Source organism: Haemorhous mexicanus, chromosome 3 (genome assembly GCF_027477595.1).
Source record: "Haemorhous mexicanus isolate bHaeMex1 chromosome 3, bHaeMex1.pri, whole genome shotgun sequence".
NCBI lineage: Eukaryota > Metazoa > Chordata > Aves > Passeriformes > Fringillidae > Haemorhous > Haemorhous mexicanus.
In genome coordinates this window covers 65,960,925-65,979,259 of record NC_082343.1, presented here as the reverse complement: position 1 = coordinate 65,979,259, position 18,335 = coordinate 65,960,925, and the positions used below count along the sequence as shown (strand labels likewise).

General features: G+C 38.2%; 1 protein-coding gene across 7 annotated transcripts in view; it reads right to left on the bottom strand.

The window, feature by feature from the left end:
- The window catches only part of TRDN (triadin), a 225,288-nt gene that overhangs the window by 83,822 nt on the left and 123,131 nt on the right, over window positions 1-18,335 (bottom strand). For all 7 annotated transcript variants that reach the window (XM_059842181.1, XM_059842185.1, XM_059842183.1 and 4 more), the window contains 2 exons: window positions 14,314-14,349; window positions 11,051-11,104 (listed from right to left, as the gene is read on the bottom strand). In XM_059842181.1, the coding sequence (XP_059698164.1) occupies window positions 11,051-11,104; window positions 14,314-14,349 (90 nt within the window). The remainder of the gene's footprint in view (window positions 1-11,050; window positions 11,105-14,313; window positions 14,350-18,335) is intronic.

Sequence of the window (18,335 nt, the reverse complement as noted above, 5' to 3'; positions counted from 1 at the left end):
GTTCCAGTGCCCAGTCACCCTCTGAGTGAAAAACCTTTTCCTGATATCCAACCAAAACCTCTCCTGATTCAGCTTCAGGCCATGCCCTCAGGTCCTGTCACTGGTCAGCACAAAGAACAGATCAGTGTCTGCTACTGTTTCCCCTCAAGAGGAAGCTACAGACAGCAATGAGGTCTACCCCCGGTCCCAGGCTGCACAAACCAAGTAATTTCATCCACTCCTCATATGACTTCTCCACTAGACACTTAAGTATCTTCACAGTCCTCCTCTGGATGCTCCCTAATAACTTTATATCCTTATCTTGTGGTGCTCAAAACTGCACACAGGATTCAAAGTGAATACTTTTAAATCCAAGCTCATCACTTACCAGTATCCAATGACTGTATTTTCTCCAGGCTTATTACAGATTATATTTGTATTAAAGCTGTGATATAGAGTTGAGCAACACTAATGTTTAAACAGTTTCCACTCTAGAATCAAGATATAAAGTTCCATGTTCAAAGTGGTTCTGAATGTTGTACCCTCACTAAAGGCAACCTTATTCACAGATGTGACCTATCACTCAATTGAATAAGAAAAAGCAAACAAGATCTGCCAAGATAAAATTAAATATACTTATCAACAACATTAATATAAATAATATTTCCATTAAATATTAATTTGTAATCAGTGATTCTACTGACTGCACAGTGAGTAAATAAAATATATATTTCATGCAGAGCTATGAAAATAATTAATATTTGAAAGGACGGATTGATCTTAAATATGAAAGAACCCACAACTGTTAAGTTTTAAACAAAATATGTCATTACTCCATATTCCCACCCCAAAAAAAGCTTCTATAGAACAACATTTCAAAGCAACGAGATTGACTGAAATCAAGAACCAGTCTTAATATGGTTATGTAAAGAACACTTTAGTGTATTGATTACATAACAAATGTTAAAAATATTGTAGGCTCTTTAAAGACCCATTTTATATGAGAAATAAAATTTTTAGTAGAAATTATGATGGAGCAGGTTTGTGTCATCAAAAAAAAAAGAGTCATGGCTGTGATTTTCCCTGCAATATGAAAAAATGATGGAAATAGAGAGGAAGCTGAATTGCCTGAATAAATGTACTTTCTTGATGGCATCCTGCCCTGGGTTGCAATTCTAGTGCAGGTCAAGGAGGAAACATATAGCTAAAACCGAGAGGACAAAAGTTTGGGACTCAGTGGTTTGGCCGCCTCAGTGCTCTTAATCATGACAACATCTGCAGCTTTGGTTTTGTGTAGCCTGAGTGCTCTTCAGACTCTCCACTTTCTTGCAGATATTTTAGGACTAGTTCTGGAAATTATAATTTTCACTGGTATTGTGGGGATTTCTGTTTTACAATTATTCAGGACAGCCTCATGGAAACGAAAGGAAATGTAATTCAGTCTTTAGTGGTTCTGAGGCAATTATTTTCCTCTCTCATTCTAAGATCTCTCACTCTCAGGAGATCAGGGAACAGGATGATCCTAGCAACACTCAAGCAAGTGTTTTGGCAAAGTATAAAATAATCCATTTATTTAGCTTTATTTCACAATTTTTATTTCCCTAAACTGCTAACGTTAGGGAAGGCCTATAGAATTTCTTTTGTAATAGTTTTATTTCCAGAGGCATATGAAATAAAACCCTTTTCCATGAGAAAATATATAAAAATGAATAACATAGAATTTGAAATCAAGCATTTCTGGGAAATCTGACATGATATGAGATTTCAGATGATTCATGTCCTGATATTTCAATGGAATTAACTGAAAACTTTTATTGCATGAGCCATAAACTGCAGGAAATTTCAGACCTAGATCTGACAGATCTGACCTATCGGTTTGCTAAAAGTTATCATTCCTTGATGTCAATGTCTTATTCTTTACTTTTTTGGTACTTTCAAGTAGTTAGTATGACACATGAAAGGATACTGCCAGCTGTAAACACATCAGACATTTGCCATGGCATTTGTCATTATTTTTATATTTATTCATTTTTGCATGTATATGAGACTGTACAGCATATTTTTATTCGGGGAAGTTTTGCTGGTAATATAGTATTTTTCTACCATGCATGGAACTGAGATTTGATTTAGTTTGACATTTTACCATCTTTATTGGCTCTGATGCTTTAAACAAATGGCTTTTATTTTTTTTTATGAAAACTGGCAAAGTTATGTATAAAATGCTCATAAAACCATACAAATGTGGTTTTTGCTTCATTACTAGTGACATACTTCTAGGCAATTCAGAGTAGGTGGGAGAGAGAAGAAAACCTGAACCTCCCTTTGTAGCTCTTCCCTAAGCCTCATTATTCCCTAAAGGAAAAACAGTGCTGAAAAGCATCTAGGCTGACAAATTTGCTGAGGTGTATTTTAATCTTTAGTACCAGAATAGACAGTCACAAAGTGTGACCCTCTGCTACCCTCTGACAGGAAACAGCAGTTGATTTCCTGTCATAATTTATGTAGGTGTGGGCATGCATGTATGAGTGTTTCTGTGAACCTGTTATTTCCTAATTCATATAAAGCATTCAAATCCAAGAATGGTTCAGGAAAACAAAAATTGTATTGGGAATGACACAGATTGGAAAAGTTTAAATAAATGGCATTTCAAGTGGGTATGAAAAAAACATGCTGCTGTGTGGGACGCACCACATGTTAATTAACCAACACCATTTTGTTTGCACTCAGTAGCTGAATAAAAATGGTGCTTTCTGTAGTTCTGTTTATCTTTTACCACAAATATTTCAGTGAAGCCTGTTGTCATATTCTATACAGTCTTAGATACTTAAGTCTTTAGCAGAAAGTTGGCTTGGTCTTTTGGTTTTGTAATCTAGGTTTTATAGACTGTCCATAAAACTTCTTGGAATTTCATATCATGTTGGTTAATTAAAACCAAATAAGACAGAGTGGTAAAGCTCTCCAAGTTATCCTGTCATTAAGGATACTACAAACATAAGCATTTAGATAAAGAGGAGATCCCTTTAGTCCCTTCTGCTGAAGGGAAACGTTGCAATATGTGCTCAATCATGTTGCTAGACCTGAGACAATGCACATAAGACAGTCTTGCATCAAACTAAAATGTATGTGTCATATTAACTACTTGAAAGTACAAAAAAAGTGAAAAATAAGACCTTGACATCAAGGAATGATAACTTTTTCCTGTTCTCCTGCTCCCAATGGGTATGTGTTCTTCTATATTTCACTGCTATTCTTATTTTCTTGTTCATTGTAGAAAAACCTCACCACTGCTTTATGCTTTGATTTATAAAGATCATGAGCTGTACAAATACATTTCTTTCTGGAATAAGAGCACACCAAGGAAATATCTTACATTGTGAAAACATGCCACACATATACTCACTCCTCTACATACAATCATCCTTTGAGGAGGGCAACAGTTTTCCCAATGGATTTTTGTGAAGAAAAGGAAAGCAGGTGACAGTTCTCTGTATCAATATCTTTATCAGAAATCTACTACCTTGTTGGGAAATATCTGATAAAAATTTGATGCAAAGAAGAGAAAGAAAAGCCTGGATGAAATGCAACTGCGTTTAGTTCCATCTATTTGATCTGAGGCTTTTCATCACAGGCAGAAAGCAATGGCACCAAAACCGTCCATCATAAATTGCAGATGTAATATTAGCATGTATATCATAGAAAAGTCTATTCCACAAAAATGCTGCCCTGCAAATCAAGTGGCATTTTCATAATGATCACAGTGAACTGGATGAGGCCCATTTATTGCCATTCTTGCAAAGTGAAGCTGGTACCACTTCCAAAACATTATTGCCTGGAAAGAAAATTATATCTATAGTGTACGTGATAGTCTGGATTCAGCAAAGCTTAAGCATGCCCTTGAAGGCTTTGCTAGGTGACCCGCCTGGTGGATGTGGGAAAGTGGGAAAGGCTGTGGATATTTTCTATCTGGACTTCAGCAAGGCCTTTGACACTGTCTCCTACACCATCCTCCTGGAAAAGCTGGCAGCCCACGGCTTGGACAGGGCACTCTTTGCTGGGTTAGGAACTGGCTTGATGGCCGGGCCCAGAGAGTGGTGGTGAATGGTGCTGGATCCAGCTGGGGCCAGTCAGCAGTGGTGTCCTCAGGGGTCTGTGCTGGGACCTGTTCTGTTCAATATTTTTAATGTTGACATGGATGAGGGAATTGAGTCTTTCATTAGTAAAATTGCAGATGACACTAAGCTGGGAGCGTGTGCCGATTTGTTGGAAGGTAGGATGGCTCTGCAGAGAGACCTGGAAGGGTTGGATGGATAGGCGGAGTCCAAAAAGATGAAGTTTAATAAGTCCAAGCGCTGAGTCCTGCATTTTGGCCACAATAACCCTGTGCAATATTATAGGCTTGGCAGTGCCCAGGCAAAAAGGGACCTGGGGGTGCTGGTCCACAGCTGTCTGAACATGAGCCAGCAGTGTGCTCTGGTGGCCAAGAAGGCCAATGGCTCCTAGCCTGTATCAGGAACAGTGTGGCCAGCAGGAGCACATTGAGGAGGGAGGGAGTAGAGGGAGGTCATTCTCCCCCTGTACTCTGTGCTGGTGAGGTCACACTTTGAGTGCTGCATCCAGTTCTGCACCCCTCAGTTTGGGAAGGACATTGAGACCCTTGAGTGCATCCAGAGAAGGGCAACTGGGCTGGTGAGGGACTTGGAACACAAACCCTATGAGGAACGGCTGAGGGAGCTGGGGTTGTTTAGCCTGGAGAAAAGGGGACCCAGAGGTGACCTTATCATCACTCTCTACAACTCCCTGAAAGGTGGCTGTAGTCAGAGGGGGGTTGGTCTCTTTCTCCAGACAGCAACTGACAGAACCAGAGGACACAGTCTTGAGCTGTGCCAAGAGAAATACAGGTTACACATTATGAAAAAGTTTTTATGGGAAGAATGATAAAGTACTGGAATGGTCTGCCAGGGGAGGTGGTGGAGTCACCATCCCTGGATGTGTTTAAAAAAATATTGGATGTGGCACTCAGTGCCATGGTTTAGTTGAGGTGCTAGGGCATGGGTTGGATTTGATGATCTTGAAGGTCTCTTATAACCTAGTCATTGTGTGAATTCTGTGATTCTGTGAACTCAAGATGCAGTTAAAAATATGTTAAATCCTAATTGAAATTGGGTCCCATTCTAGCCAAAAGTGCACTCAAATAATTAAACAAGTTCAGGGTTATGAAAGTTTGCCAGCCTCAGAACAAAGCACCTTAAAATGCCTTTTCTGTAAAGAGTGGACAGTTCTTACGGAGCTAATCCTTTTAGCTCTGATTTTTTAATTGCACTTAATTTGACCCTCTTTTATTGATATTATTGTTACTTTCATGTATGAATAAAAATAATTTTTGTAGTTAACTTGCTCCCCCTGCCTTGCTCTTAAAGTAGTGCTGTCTTTGTCTTAGCAATACAAAAGTACTTTGATGCATAGCAAATATTTGGTGACAAAAAAAGAAACAAGACTGCATTTACAGTACAAGTGTCTTCACACACACTGTGATCTGAAAGGAAGTACTGGAAGTTATTTTAACTCCATATTATCCTGAAACAGAGAATACTCTTAAGAAAGTATAAGTGCAAAATAATGTGCCAAGCCATGAGACTGGGAATTTCAGCATCTTAGCAAAAGTAGAAAAAAATATCATGGGTTTTAGGCCATTGACTCAAAAACATTTTAAAAAATTGGTGAATTAAAACTGGATTTCAGATTAGAAAGCTTAGTGTAAAATAAGCTATTTCATGCTCTATTTAAATAAATCCTATGTCTAAAGAATTCACGGTTTTAAAGTAAAATTTTCTAACATCAGAAAAGTCTTCCCTTACAGGGCATCATCTATTGTGACATAAGTAAAGAATTCATTTTTTCTTTCCCATTCAGAGTCAGATAATGGCTTAGCTTACATAATCCCGGGGACAATTTAAGACATCATGTTCCGTAATATTTTCTCAGACTTCAACTGGGATGAAAATGTCAGTGGGTTGAAATGATTTGTGGAATACATCTCTATCCACATAATAGATTCCTGCAGATATTAAGTGGCTGAGTGATGGACTACTGTACCAGAAAAAAGGTTTTAGCTGCTGAGGGTGCAGTGCATTCCTGGCAGACCAGGAGCAGAGGCTCCAATAAATTCCTGGCAGACCAGCTCTGAGGCTTCAATAAAGCCTTGAGGAGGCACCCTGGGACAAAGATGTGAGGACCAAAACCCAGTTTCTCCTGTCTTTTTGCATATTGCAGATAATCTCTCTCTACTGTGCAAAAACAGGAAAGCCTGGAACCATCCCTTTGAAACCAGAAAGAAAATTACTAAGAGAAGATATGATATTTAACTTCCCAAAAAGCTAAGGTGGGACAGAGGAAGAATTATGCCAAAATGGACTGAAAAGAAAGCTTTGGTGATTCAGAAGGACTGCAGAATGATCCTGGATCTAAATCCAAAGACCCTGAGCAGCAGTATTAATACAGGTAGGGCTTCATTATTTTGTTTGCTGCTGCATAAACACCTGCTATCTGAGTGAAGATTTATTTTGTACAGAAATAAACTGCAAAGCTTGTCCTTCTGCATTCAATAAGTTATGTTGCCAAAAAGATAGACTGTAAACCTAGAATATAAACCCTGAGAATGGCTGTGCTTATGTTCTGAAAAAGTCTGAGAGGGTTAACGTCAGGAAACAGAAAATTGAATTGTCTACTCCAGCTACCAGAATAATTTTCTTGGTAACATCAGTACAACAGAAATACATGCAGAGATGCTTTCAGCAGGTGCAGTGGCTGCCTACAAAGAGAAATTTCAGGGCACAAAGAGGCTCTCAGACATAAGATTCTGAAGAGAATGCAGGATGGAAAAGTTTACTATGTCCCTACAGAGAGAGAAAGACAGGTGCCTCTTCCTTTCTCCAAAAGTGCTTACAGGAGGGTACAACATAAACTTGAACATGATTTTCAAAGTCACTCCTCTAGGACTGACTACACATATCTACACAGGATGAGAATACATAGTTTGATGGATGATGCAGAGGGTGTGGTGCTCTGAGTAAAATACATCCCTGGCATGTGACTTGAATCTGAGACAAACAATCCATGATAAGTTTGCCTGTTCCACTGTGTTGCTAAATTATGCAATAGAATTGTTGAATTTTATTATTCTTCTGTAACATATGGTATTAGCTTTCTGTATACTTGTGTCCTGCAGGTAATAATTAGAAGATAATCAATAATCCAGCTCCTTGATAAACCTTTTCTACATTTCAAACATACCCACGGTAACATTAGCTTCTGGATTTCTTTTCCTTTTTATGTCGATTAAAACTGGTTATACTTTATGGCAATAGCTTTCTTGCTGCCATTTTAGTTACAATCATTTATCTTGAACCAAGAGTTAAAATTGCTTCTCTGCTAAGTAAATAGTACCAGTAAATCTTTAGAAAGAGTGATCTGAACCTATACAACCCATCCTCTAACCAAGTTTTTCAGTCTAGCCCGCATTCTAATATTCTGTACTTACCCCATGGACCCCTTCCCTACATAATTCCATAAAAAAATCCTCTTTCTGCTTCTTACAAACAGTGAAAAGATTGGTGGCATAACAAATTAATAGTAGTTCTGATACAACTGGCAGTCAGTTTGGGAGATTGGATGCAGCTGACATCTGAACACCTAAAATTAGCTGTTGTCTGCCATATTTATTTTATTCTTTCTGGATCCAGACTAAATTTTATTGATTTTCAAGGGGGAAATTGTGCTTAAAACCAGCTTCTGTTATGAACCCAAAGCAAGTGATGAATAAGATTTTTTTTTTTTTTTGCCTGTGTGTGTAGAGGAAGATGGGGAAAATTAGCCATTAAGACCCAGTAATTAGGCAGTTAAGTGACAGTACAAAATCTGTTAAACATACTGTAAAATTAATTAAAAATTTCAAGACCATTCCAGGGAAATTCTAAACAGCAATTAGGATTTAATTTTTGCAGTGTTGAAAAGTGTTAGAACTGGTTTTCAAATCAGGAAAATTATCAGGCGAAAGCACTGTCACTGGTGCTTAGAGAAGGTGCAGGAGTCTTGCCTCTGAAGGAGGCCATCTCCTGAGAGGGACTCAGAGATGAGCTGTTCCCATCCCTCTCCCTGGGTACAGGAGTGCCCCTAACCAGTGGCACTGAGGCTCCTCACTGCCAGACAGGGAACACAGTCAGCCTCCTGCTAATTTAGCTGGAAATGCTCTCTGCATGGTTTGATTGAGCCTGAGCTCTCTCCCCTGTCCTGCACCTCCATGCACTGGCTTTTCCCACAGGGACAAAACAGACACAGCAAATTTACTAAACTCTGCCCCACCCAGCAGAATTACCTTCAGCTGTGGGGCATGATAACAGTTGAGGTGTGAGGCTCCAGAGGGATGGGAATAAGAGGCAGATTTCCCTCCTAGCCCTGCCTCTCCTGACAAAAAGATGTCAGGATGAGGCAGCTACTTAACCCTACATCTCTGGCTCTGAGAAACCCTTCAGAGAGAGCCTGCTAGGCCCATCACACAAGGGGTGCCTGAAGAAATCCTGGGAAAGAAACCTGTGCCACTCCTCAGGGCAGAAGGACAGACTGATATTTTGTATGGGCGGATCTCTCTCACTCAGACCTGTTCTGCTGGCACAGCTGGGGGGACAATGCACTGTGCAGAAAAAAAGGAGAGAATGCCTGCAGGATTTAGAATGGGAACAAGGTAAAACAGGGATACTGAGGAAGATGTGTAACAGAACATCTTCAACCCTGATTTCTCTCCTTAGAACATCATCACTTGCCTATATCTAAGAAACTGTTCTGCTTTACAGCCAAATACTGGGATTTCAAGCCCTGTTTTTAACGACTGCCAGAGAGGTGATTTTTTTTCCAGTTAGAGAAATCTGGAAACGTTTAAAAATATCCACTTTCAAAATTAAGTGATAGAAATGTATTGAGGCTGGTTTCCTAGAGTAGCTGTCAGCTTGCAGATCCAGAAATTCTCATAGACTTCCAAACTCCATATTCACTTTCTTTGCTTTCTCTGTATACATGCACCGAGATTAAAATAATGTATGTTGAATTAGGCAGGGATTTCTCAACCAGTGACATGAAGATCAGGAACATATGTGATGTAGATGCACTGTGAGATGACCAGCTGCGCTCTCAGTCTGTTCAATCTGTTAAGAGGAGTAAACCTTGAGCTTTAGGCATTCTTGGGTACAGGTTGTGATGTAATAAGATATGTGGAAGAAAATGAAATATGAAATCGGATAATCTATTTAATTTACTGTGCTAATAGGCAGCAGTCTACTTATGATGTTGCCAAACAAGCATATTTAATATTTTGCTATGGTGAGTTATTCTGGTGGTAAATTAATTTTCAGAGAACTGGAGGGGAAGCTAAAATGTAGAACTCAAAACCTACTGCTCTTTATAATTTTTTAAGGCATTTTAACTTATTTTATTTTTCCATAAGAAGCCATGCCAGTTTTCCCTCTTTCTTAAGCAGATTACTGTCATCACCATTCTTGCCAACAAGCAGACTCATTGGAATATTTTCCAAACATGAACACAAATATTGGATGCAAGCAGGTGGAATGAATTAATTATGAGCATATGGTTCTAACATAACGATTTCTACAGAGCACTGTTGAAACTTCTGAGGGTCTAGCTATACAACACACTGTGGCAACAAAGCTGCTTTAAGAAATTATCAGTGACATGAATGTGAATGTTTGTGGAGCAAGCCTCACTGACAGGCTGAACACCCTGTCACACACACATTCCTAGCAGAGCTTTCAGCTCTTAGCCATGGCAATGGGGTGGTTTGCACTGCTCTCCCTGTTGTGTTACAGAGGTGAACGTGGCGTCAAACAGACACTGCAGGCAGGGATGGGGAGCACTGGTGGGGAAATGGTGCTTCCCAGGCCAGTGTCACACAGTGCCTTGTACAGCCACACAACACGTGCTGCAGTAGACCACATCCCCTGTGATTCCAGGCTATGAGTCCTGTGGTAGAGACAACTGCAGGTGTTCCTGGCTTGCACTGATTCTTCGCCAAGTCCCAGTCCCCCCAACTGATGCAAGACATTATTCCCTTTTTCAGTGGAGGAGAGCTCTGAGATAGACTACTGAAACAACCCGAATTTGAGACAGAAAACAATCTTAAAGGAAAAAAAAGCTATTTCAGATCCATGTATGGGGATCAGCTGGAGGCAAGAAGAAGCAGAGGAAGTGTGGGCTGGCCACTGCTGGGATGCCAGCACCAGGCACAGCTCAATGGCACAGAGTCTGGTGTAGCACCAGCTATCCTGCTTTAGACTAAAATAATATTATATTCTCCACACTTTCATATTGGAATTCCTGAGGGTTTTCTTGAGAGTTAATATAAAATGTAGTCAAACTACAAATATAATGACTATTCAGATTGTTATTCATTATATTGGGTTTTATTTTATTAAGCAGAAATGAGATGGGGTTTTTTTGAAGATGGCTGTGAAGCAGATGAGATCATAAATAAATTAAAATTATTAGATTTTTACAATCCAGCCAAAATTCAGATAGGAATTTATGCCATTATTTGTTTTTAAAAAGATTGTTTGTCTTTTCAGTGCATATATTTATGATTATCCAAGAGCTGCATTTTGACAACTTACTGTGAGACCAACACTTTGAAATACCAGATCCCCTTTTCAAAGGGCTTGAATTCAGCTTCACATGGAAACTAATTTCCATAAATATTGCTTTTAAAATCAGACTTCATCCAGATTATTTTTTTTATCTCAAGCCCTGCAGAATGGCCCAATATGGCACCTCATACCTGCCACGGGAGGACAAGAAGCAAACATAATGTTAAAAATCAGTGCAAAATACTTTTTTTCTTAGCGAATATTTCACATATGAATTATCACAATGATTTAGAGCAAAACAGACAAAAAATCACCCCAACTAACAAAAACCACTGGCTCATGTGTAATCCAGCAGATGGTGCTATGATGCAATAAACTGGCTAAAGAGTACAAGAAACACACGACATACAAACACTTTTCTTTACCTGGTGCTGCTGCTTTTTTGATGGCTGGGTTGGCTGCAGGAGCTTTTGCTGGCTCTTAAAGGTAAAAAAAAAAAATTAAACCATTTATTTACGAAGCATTGTATTTTAAAAACCACACAGAAATCTGAGGAAAAGCTTCCAGGAAACCTGTAACAATTTTTTTAACTGAAGAGTTAAACTAAGAGATTACCCAAAGGGAGAAGGCCTGAGTTGTCTTCAAAAAACTCAAAGGGAACAACAGAAAAACCAGCTGAAGGGCTAGTAAGCTCTGTTGTTAGGCATTGAATCCCTTCTTTCAGCTTTTTCTGCTCACTAGTTCAATACCTGTTGGCAAAGCAGAGGAAAGAAGGCATGTAGGGGTTTCAGCATGGCAGCAGCTGTGTGCTGGGAGCCTCAGCATCTGATCTTGCAGCTAGGAGAGCAGAAGGTCATGGACCAGCCTCTGGCAGCTGTTGAGGATTCACTCTCGTGAATCCAGTAGTGGTACCTCAGGGGATCCCAGAGCTATTCACAGTGGCATCCTCTCCCCCAGTCTGAAACTGGCCCTGGTTAGAAGAGGTGAAATTGGGCTGCTTTTGCAAAGTACATCCACTGAGTTGGCTATACCAGGAATCTCCCTCCATCCTGATAAATGGAGGAGCATTAGGAGAACATCTTCATGTTTTATACTGCAATCGAAAGAGCAACTGCTGTATTCTTCTAGAGAAACATGCCTTCTCTGGCCATTTCACTGTTCTTGGTCTTTTCATGAAGCATTTGCATTATACTGTCTTTGTTTGTAGAGCATGTCCTTGCAGAATGAAGGTCCTAGTGATGAATGGTGTGTGCATCCTCAAGTGGATTTGGGGAATCCTAACCCCATATAGAAGAACCTAAGTAACCTACTAGATTTATTAACTCTTTATTAGTATTAATTGTTTTTATCCTCGGGAACTACCAAAACAAACCATACTTAAATCACAATAGTTTAACAAGCATCCATAAGCTAAACTTCATCAATGGTCATAAAAGATTTTTTTGTATCAGCAAGAAGGTTCTTTAAATTAAAATTCACATTTTCATATCTTGAGAGGAAATAACTAATCATTTTAATCACAAGCTGAATTACAGAATGCCAAAAAATGTTAGTTAATCCTGTACATCTGTCACTGTATTACTACAATGAAAAAGAACATGGTTAAATCAGGAATGTAATTTTGAGTCCTTCCCCTCCAGTCTTTTGAGAAGTTCATAAAAGATGGATCAGATTGTCTTGTGAAACGGAATGAAAACAAAATATAGTTTGCATGTGCAATGTGGATTGCTTTATTTCCATCCACTTAAACGCCCACAGCTGATAATTATATCCTGACTTAGTTATTATCACAGCATTGTAATTATTTGGGGTGCTCACCCCAAATAATTACAGCAAATTTGTAGAAGACCTTGATGAAGAATTTACTCAGTATCCCTTTTCTGAGTGCCTGTTTTTGCAGAAGAGATCCAACACACATGTTCTGCAAGTGTCAAATGGACCTAACACAAAATAGCAGGACTCTTTCCTTTATCCTCTTCTGAGTTCTCAGCTAGAGTATGCTTGACATTGAATATTTTAAACCATTTTTTATAACATCTGTGAAAAAACGCTAAGGATTCTTTGTGTTATACAAAGATTTTGATTTTAAATATTTAATATCTGAGAAACTAAAATAACTTTGGGAAAAAAATAAAATTAAGGATATGTTTGACTAAAAATTTCTGTAACTTATTTAATTTTTATATAATTTTTTAGAAGCATTGAAACAAAAGGGCCCAAAGTTTTAACTGGCTTTTGCAGGCATACCATTTCCAGTTTGCTACTCAAAAATTATTTAAGTGCCAGTGAGTTCATGCCCTTTAAATGAACTACTTTCAGCTGGAATTTTCACTCATGTGGTGGAGATGGGAAATTTTGCTATGACAGCTGCTCTGGAATTCTCCCATGAAAGGAATCACAGAATGGTTTGGGTTGGAAGGGACCTTAAAGATTATCTCATTCCAAACCCCCTGCCAGGCAGGAACATCTTCCATGAGACCAGGTTGCTTAAACTCCGTCCAGCCTGGCCTTGAGCAGGGAGGGGACATCCACAGTTCTCTGTGGAAACTGTTCCAGCAGCTCACAGCAATCACAGTGAAGAATTTCTCCCTAATATCCAATTTAAACCTACTTTCAGTTTAAAGCCATTACCTCTTGTCCTGTCATTGCATACCCTTGTGAGAAGTCCCTCTCCAGCTCTCCTGCAGGTTCCATTTAGGCACTCAAAGGCTGCTCTGAGGAATTATGTGTCCAAACTTATAGGTCCTTTAAGACCTGCTTGAAAATAGGTTCTTATTTCATTAACAGGACATTACTTGTAGAGTAAGTGTATGAAATGTTTGTTAGATATTTCTGCAAAATTTGCATAAGAACCCAAAGTATAAGCTTTTTTTTCATTTCCAAAAGAAATCTTTTAATAAATTGCTGCAAAATTGAGGATGGCAAGAGATTGTTCTGCCATAGAAGTCATAAAAGTTCATACATGGAAATGGGAGTCAGTGCACTCTTTAACTGTGAATTTGAATCAGATTTTGAAGCCCCATATTTTTCCTAATTTTTTATATACTGTACTTTCAGAGCAGAATGCTGAGCAGATGAAGTTGTACCAAAGATACTGCCTTACTGTCCTTACTGTGTTGAGACACTGACACTTGCAAATTTGCAGACAAGGAAGACGTAGCTCTTCCCTTTAAAACGACACCAAGTTCTCAGAGCATTTTTTGACTATTTTTTCAGAAGAGCACAATTCCCTTTCTCTTCAGCTGCAGAAGTTTCTCTGTTGGAACCAGAGCTACCTAGACAGGCAGGGCCTTTGTTTTGCATTTGTGAAGATAAATTTGGTGCTCCTTAGCACGTTCAAGTCTGAGCCCTCCCAGCCTATGTATGAAAATTGCTGCCACTGAGATTACATTCAGCTGAGACCTCAATTTGACATTTTCTCCCCTATGAAACCTTTGTTTTTGAAGACAGTGATAGGAAAGAGGGAAAGGCAAAACTTTCAGTCACAAACAGGAGTGTGCAGTTAGAAGTAGGATAAGAATGGATTAAGAAAGTAGGAGGCAGCTGAAGTGTAAATATGTCATTTTTCAATTATAAATGGTGTAGCTACTTTCTTCTTTGTATTTTCAGCTCAATAAATATTATTTTTGGAATAATGAAATGAACTTTTGAAACTGCATGGCATATAAAAGAGATAGTAGTTTCTTACTTTTGAGTTCTTTGGATACAGCAGCTTCTTTTTTATCTGTAAGAGAAAAAAAACCCAAACACATATGCATAAAAACACAGTAAGGGTAAAGGTAGACAGAAAACTGCAGTGTATGCTTTAGAGGTGAAACAGCTTGTCTGCTATAAAGTGCATCACTATGATACAGTGATTCATTCCACTTCTGTTTGGTCCATGGAACAGTGGCACTAATTTAACCCTGAGGGTAAATATGGGAAAGCCTGTGTGACCCTAAACATTTTTGTTTAATTTTGGTGTGGTAATCTGTGGGGTTTGACAGCTGTCTGAGTTACTATGGCTTACATGCAGTGTCTGAGCTGTGGTTGCTCACCATGTGCATGCGGTCAGGCGGGAGGAACACAAGGGAGGAGGTGCTAGCAGCCTAAGAACAGAGATGTAATGAAAGGCACTCTCCCTGCAGTTGTTGACAATCACACAGCTGAGGCCTACTTTGGAAGATTTTCCACTTAACACCTTTTGAACTTAGAGGAACTCAGCCCTACATATGGTCCATGTAAGAGCAGGCAAAATTCATCCCTGGTTTACTAGAACAAAATTGAAATTACTTACCTGAATCAAAATGCATCATGGCCAAGCATTCTACCAGAAAGACTTAACTAGGCTGTTCAGTCTCACTAAAGGTAGGATTTTTGTGCAACCTTTTTGCAGGACTTTTTTTTCTGATTGCTGAGAGATTTGAAATCTTTACTGGGGTGATATAAGTGTGCAGAAATATGCAGAGATAGCGTCACTCTCCATATAATTTTTGGTGCTATTCTACCTCAGGGCTTTTGACTGGGTACAAAATTATCTATTTTTAGAGACATTTTTGGTGCTATACATACCTTTTTCACTTGTCTCACCTGTATAACCAAGAAATTACTCTTGGGGATCTTGTGAGACAGGAGCAAAGGCTGCATAGAGCAGTGGTAGAAGGTACTCCCCTGGATAGTTACATGGAAATTAATGTCATCTCTAATTAACTATAGCATTTCTGGAATATAGGCAGGATAATTCTTACGTCCACAACATATATGAATGATAAATGAATTGTGCTCTTAAACACTAATATAAGAAATACTTCAGGGCAGAAACTGTCAAATTAAATTGCTTGCAAATCCAAGACTATCCCATTACTCCTAATAATACAAAGCTGCTTCTTTTTCTGTTGCTTTCTAAATTGCTTGGAGAAGTTGATACGAGATAAGGTAATGCAAATGACTGCCAAGTAGTCTCATAATCTTGAAAAATTTGGAAGAAAATATATTTCTACTTGGGTGATACGTTGTTCTGAACTGAAATATTTCTGGGTTAGTCCTCTGCTTCCGCTAAACCTCTGTGAAAGCATGTTCTGCAGGCATTACTTCAAAGTATGATAATTACCACATTTAGATGAAATTAATCATGAAGCACCTTCCAGCCATGCTATCTGGCTAAGGAGCCTATTGAAGCCTTCAAGAAGTGCCTATTAGTTACCAGATATGGAAATTTTGAAAGGTATATATTGCAATGATATGAATCATTTATCACAATAATCTTCCATTGCTGGAGGTTATAAAAAAATAAATAAATTGACAGCATCATTTACAATAACAGACTGGATCTAAATAAAACCTTCAAGTTATTTCCTTTTTTCATATAAGTTGCCATTTATTAGGGCAACATACCTTCATATATTTTAAACCCATAATTTATTTTGAAAGAATCAATGTGTTTTCCTATCATCTGAAATATATAACATATATTAATTATAGTAAATAGCTGGACAATTTTTCCAGTAAGAAAATCTTATAATTTTGGGGGTGTTGTGTATTTTTTGTTTGTTTTGAAAGTGCAGAAAAATTACCAATACTTGATTCCATCAGCACATATCATTATGAAAATGTAAATAGTGTTAGGATATTCTTTTCAAGCCAGGGTCTCATATTTGATTTCTAAAGCTGTATTTATTCAGCTAGGCTGGAGTGATTTACAGAAAATTGTCCAGAGAAGGTTGTGTACGACCTTGAGCCATGGAAGTACATTTGAAGGTGTAAATAGCATTTACATCTACACACTTTAATGAAATAAATCACCAAGTTGCAAAGAAATGAACAACTGGTAGACCTTACAGAGGGAAGGAAAGCTGATCAGGACTTCTGAAGTCCCTAAATATGATTACCTGCTTTAAGGCACAATTAACACATAGCTTATCAACTCAATGGAAAACAATACCAAAAATGAATTGGTCAATGAGTTATACTGGTGCAATTTGAGACAGTGAGAAATTTGTCTAATTCATTTTTACCTTGCACAGGTCTAGGGTTTAACTTTTAAGCTATGGGAATGTGGTTGGGAACACAGATTTCATTATATATTTTTCTTAAAAACAACAGCAATATGTTTTCTTGCTTCTTGGTGGGTATTTTTTTCATGTTAGTTAAGAAAAGGAATTTCTGAAAAAACCAATTTCTCCATAAAATTTTGAAGACATGCAAAGACACATGTGAAGACATATTTGATATTTAGGTCTTAAAGGGCTCCTGTAAACCACACAAGAACAGGGCAATTCAAAGATTTGAGCACCTCTGACAACCATTTCTATTTCTTAACAAAACCTGCAACAGACTTTAAAAGGCTAAGCTGATTAAATAATTAATCATTTGTGGAACACTGTGAAGCACCCTTTTCTTTTTACAGTTGTTCTCTGGAGGTATTTGGAGACAATTGTATTCTGGTCTATATTCTTAAAAACTAAACATGCTTGTACAAGCTCTAAGGTGAATGAACAGGTTTTTCTTCTATTGACTCTTGTGAAAGACTAAAGTACAGTGATACTTAAATTTTTTTTTTTAAAACCCACCAAATATTTAAATAAATATGATCCTTGTTCTTATCTCTACAGGCTAAAACAATCAGTTTTGAATTTGAAGTAGGAATGAGCATTTGGCAGCGAGCACAGCTGTATCTCAGTAGAACAGCAAAGCTGTAATTTTGTTTTTTTGCCTCTTTTTAGCACATAGCTTGATCTTTTCCTCAGGCCTTGATCAGCATTCCTTTGAAGTAAACTACCAGTACACATTAACTGCAAATGACATCTAAACTACACATGGGGCAAAAAAAAAAAAAATCCCTCCAAGCTTATATAGTGCCTTTCATGGCAGTGAGTCCCTAGGAGGTTGGTAATAAGCTATTAGACAAGGATGCCCCAGTGCTCTGGTACAGAGTTTGGTTGTTTGAGTTTCAACAAACTTCCAAAATAGAATATTTCAAACACTGCTATGAAGTGAATTCCAGATCTGGGGTTCACAAAACTTTTACACCTTTTTAATGATGGATTTATAATACAGTGTACATTGTACATTTCAGAACAGGAGATATGCTCCATGGAACCTATAATTTTGATAACTAAAAGGAAGTTCTGGGAAATTAATGGACCTCAAATTGTACTCTCTTGAAAGGCTTCCCTGTGTCTTTTTTCCTAAAAATCTCTCACTCAAACATACCTAGGGGTATTAAAGAAGTATTATTCAGATAAATGAGTATTTCAGAGACAATATATTGATAGCTCGGATAATGACGCACCGCATTAAAATAGCAGCTAAAACCCTTCTAATTGGAAAAGCCCTTGTACATGTTGTACCTAAAGCAACCTTTCTATGTGGAAGCTTACAAAAGAACATGTTGGTAATATCAAATTTGCAAACAGAAACTAATTTCAACATCAGTGAGCAACAACAGTGTCCAAGTGGAATGGTAGCAAACATCCTAATCAAACATGATGTAACCCCATAGATTCTTCTACTGCTGATCTGGAATAAACACCAAGACCCTGAGGAATTACCAGATGCCTCTGGAAGATATGATTCACTGAATCAAAAACTAAAGAAAAAATTAAAATGTTAAGCAGTTACTGAAGGAGGAATTCTCACCTGAAACATCAGCTAACACTTTCAACTTCTGTTTTGTACCTGATGATCACATACTAGAATGGACTTACTCAAACCCCACTGACTGGCTAATGG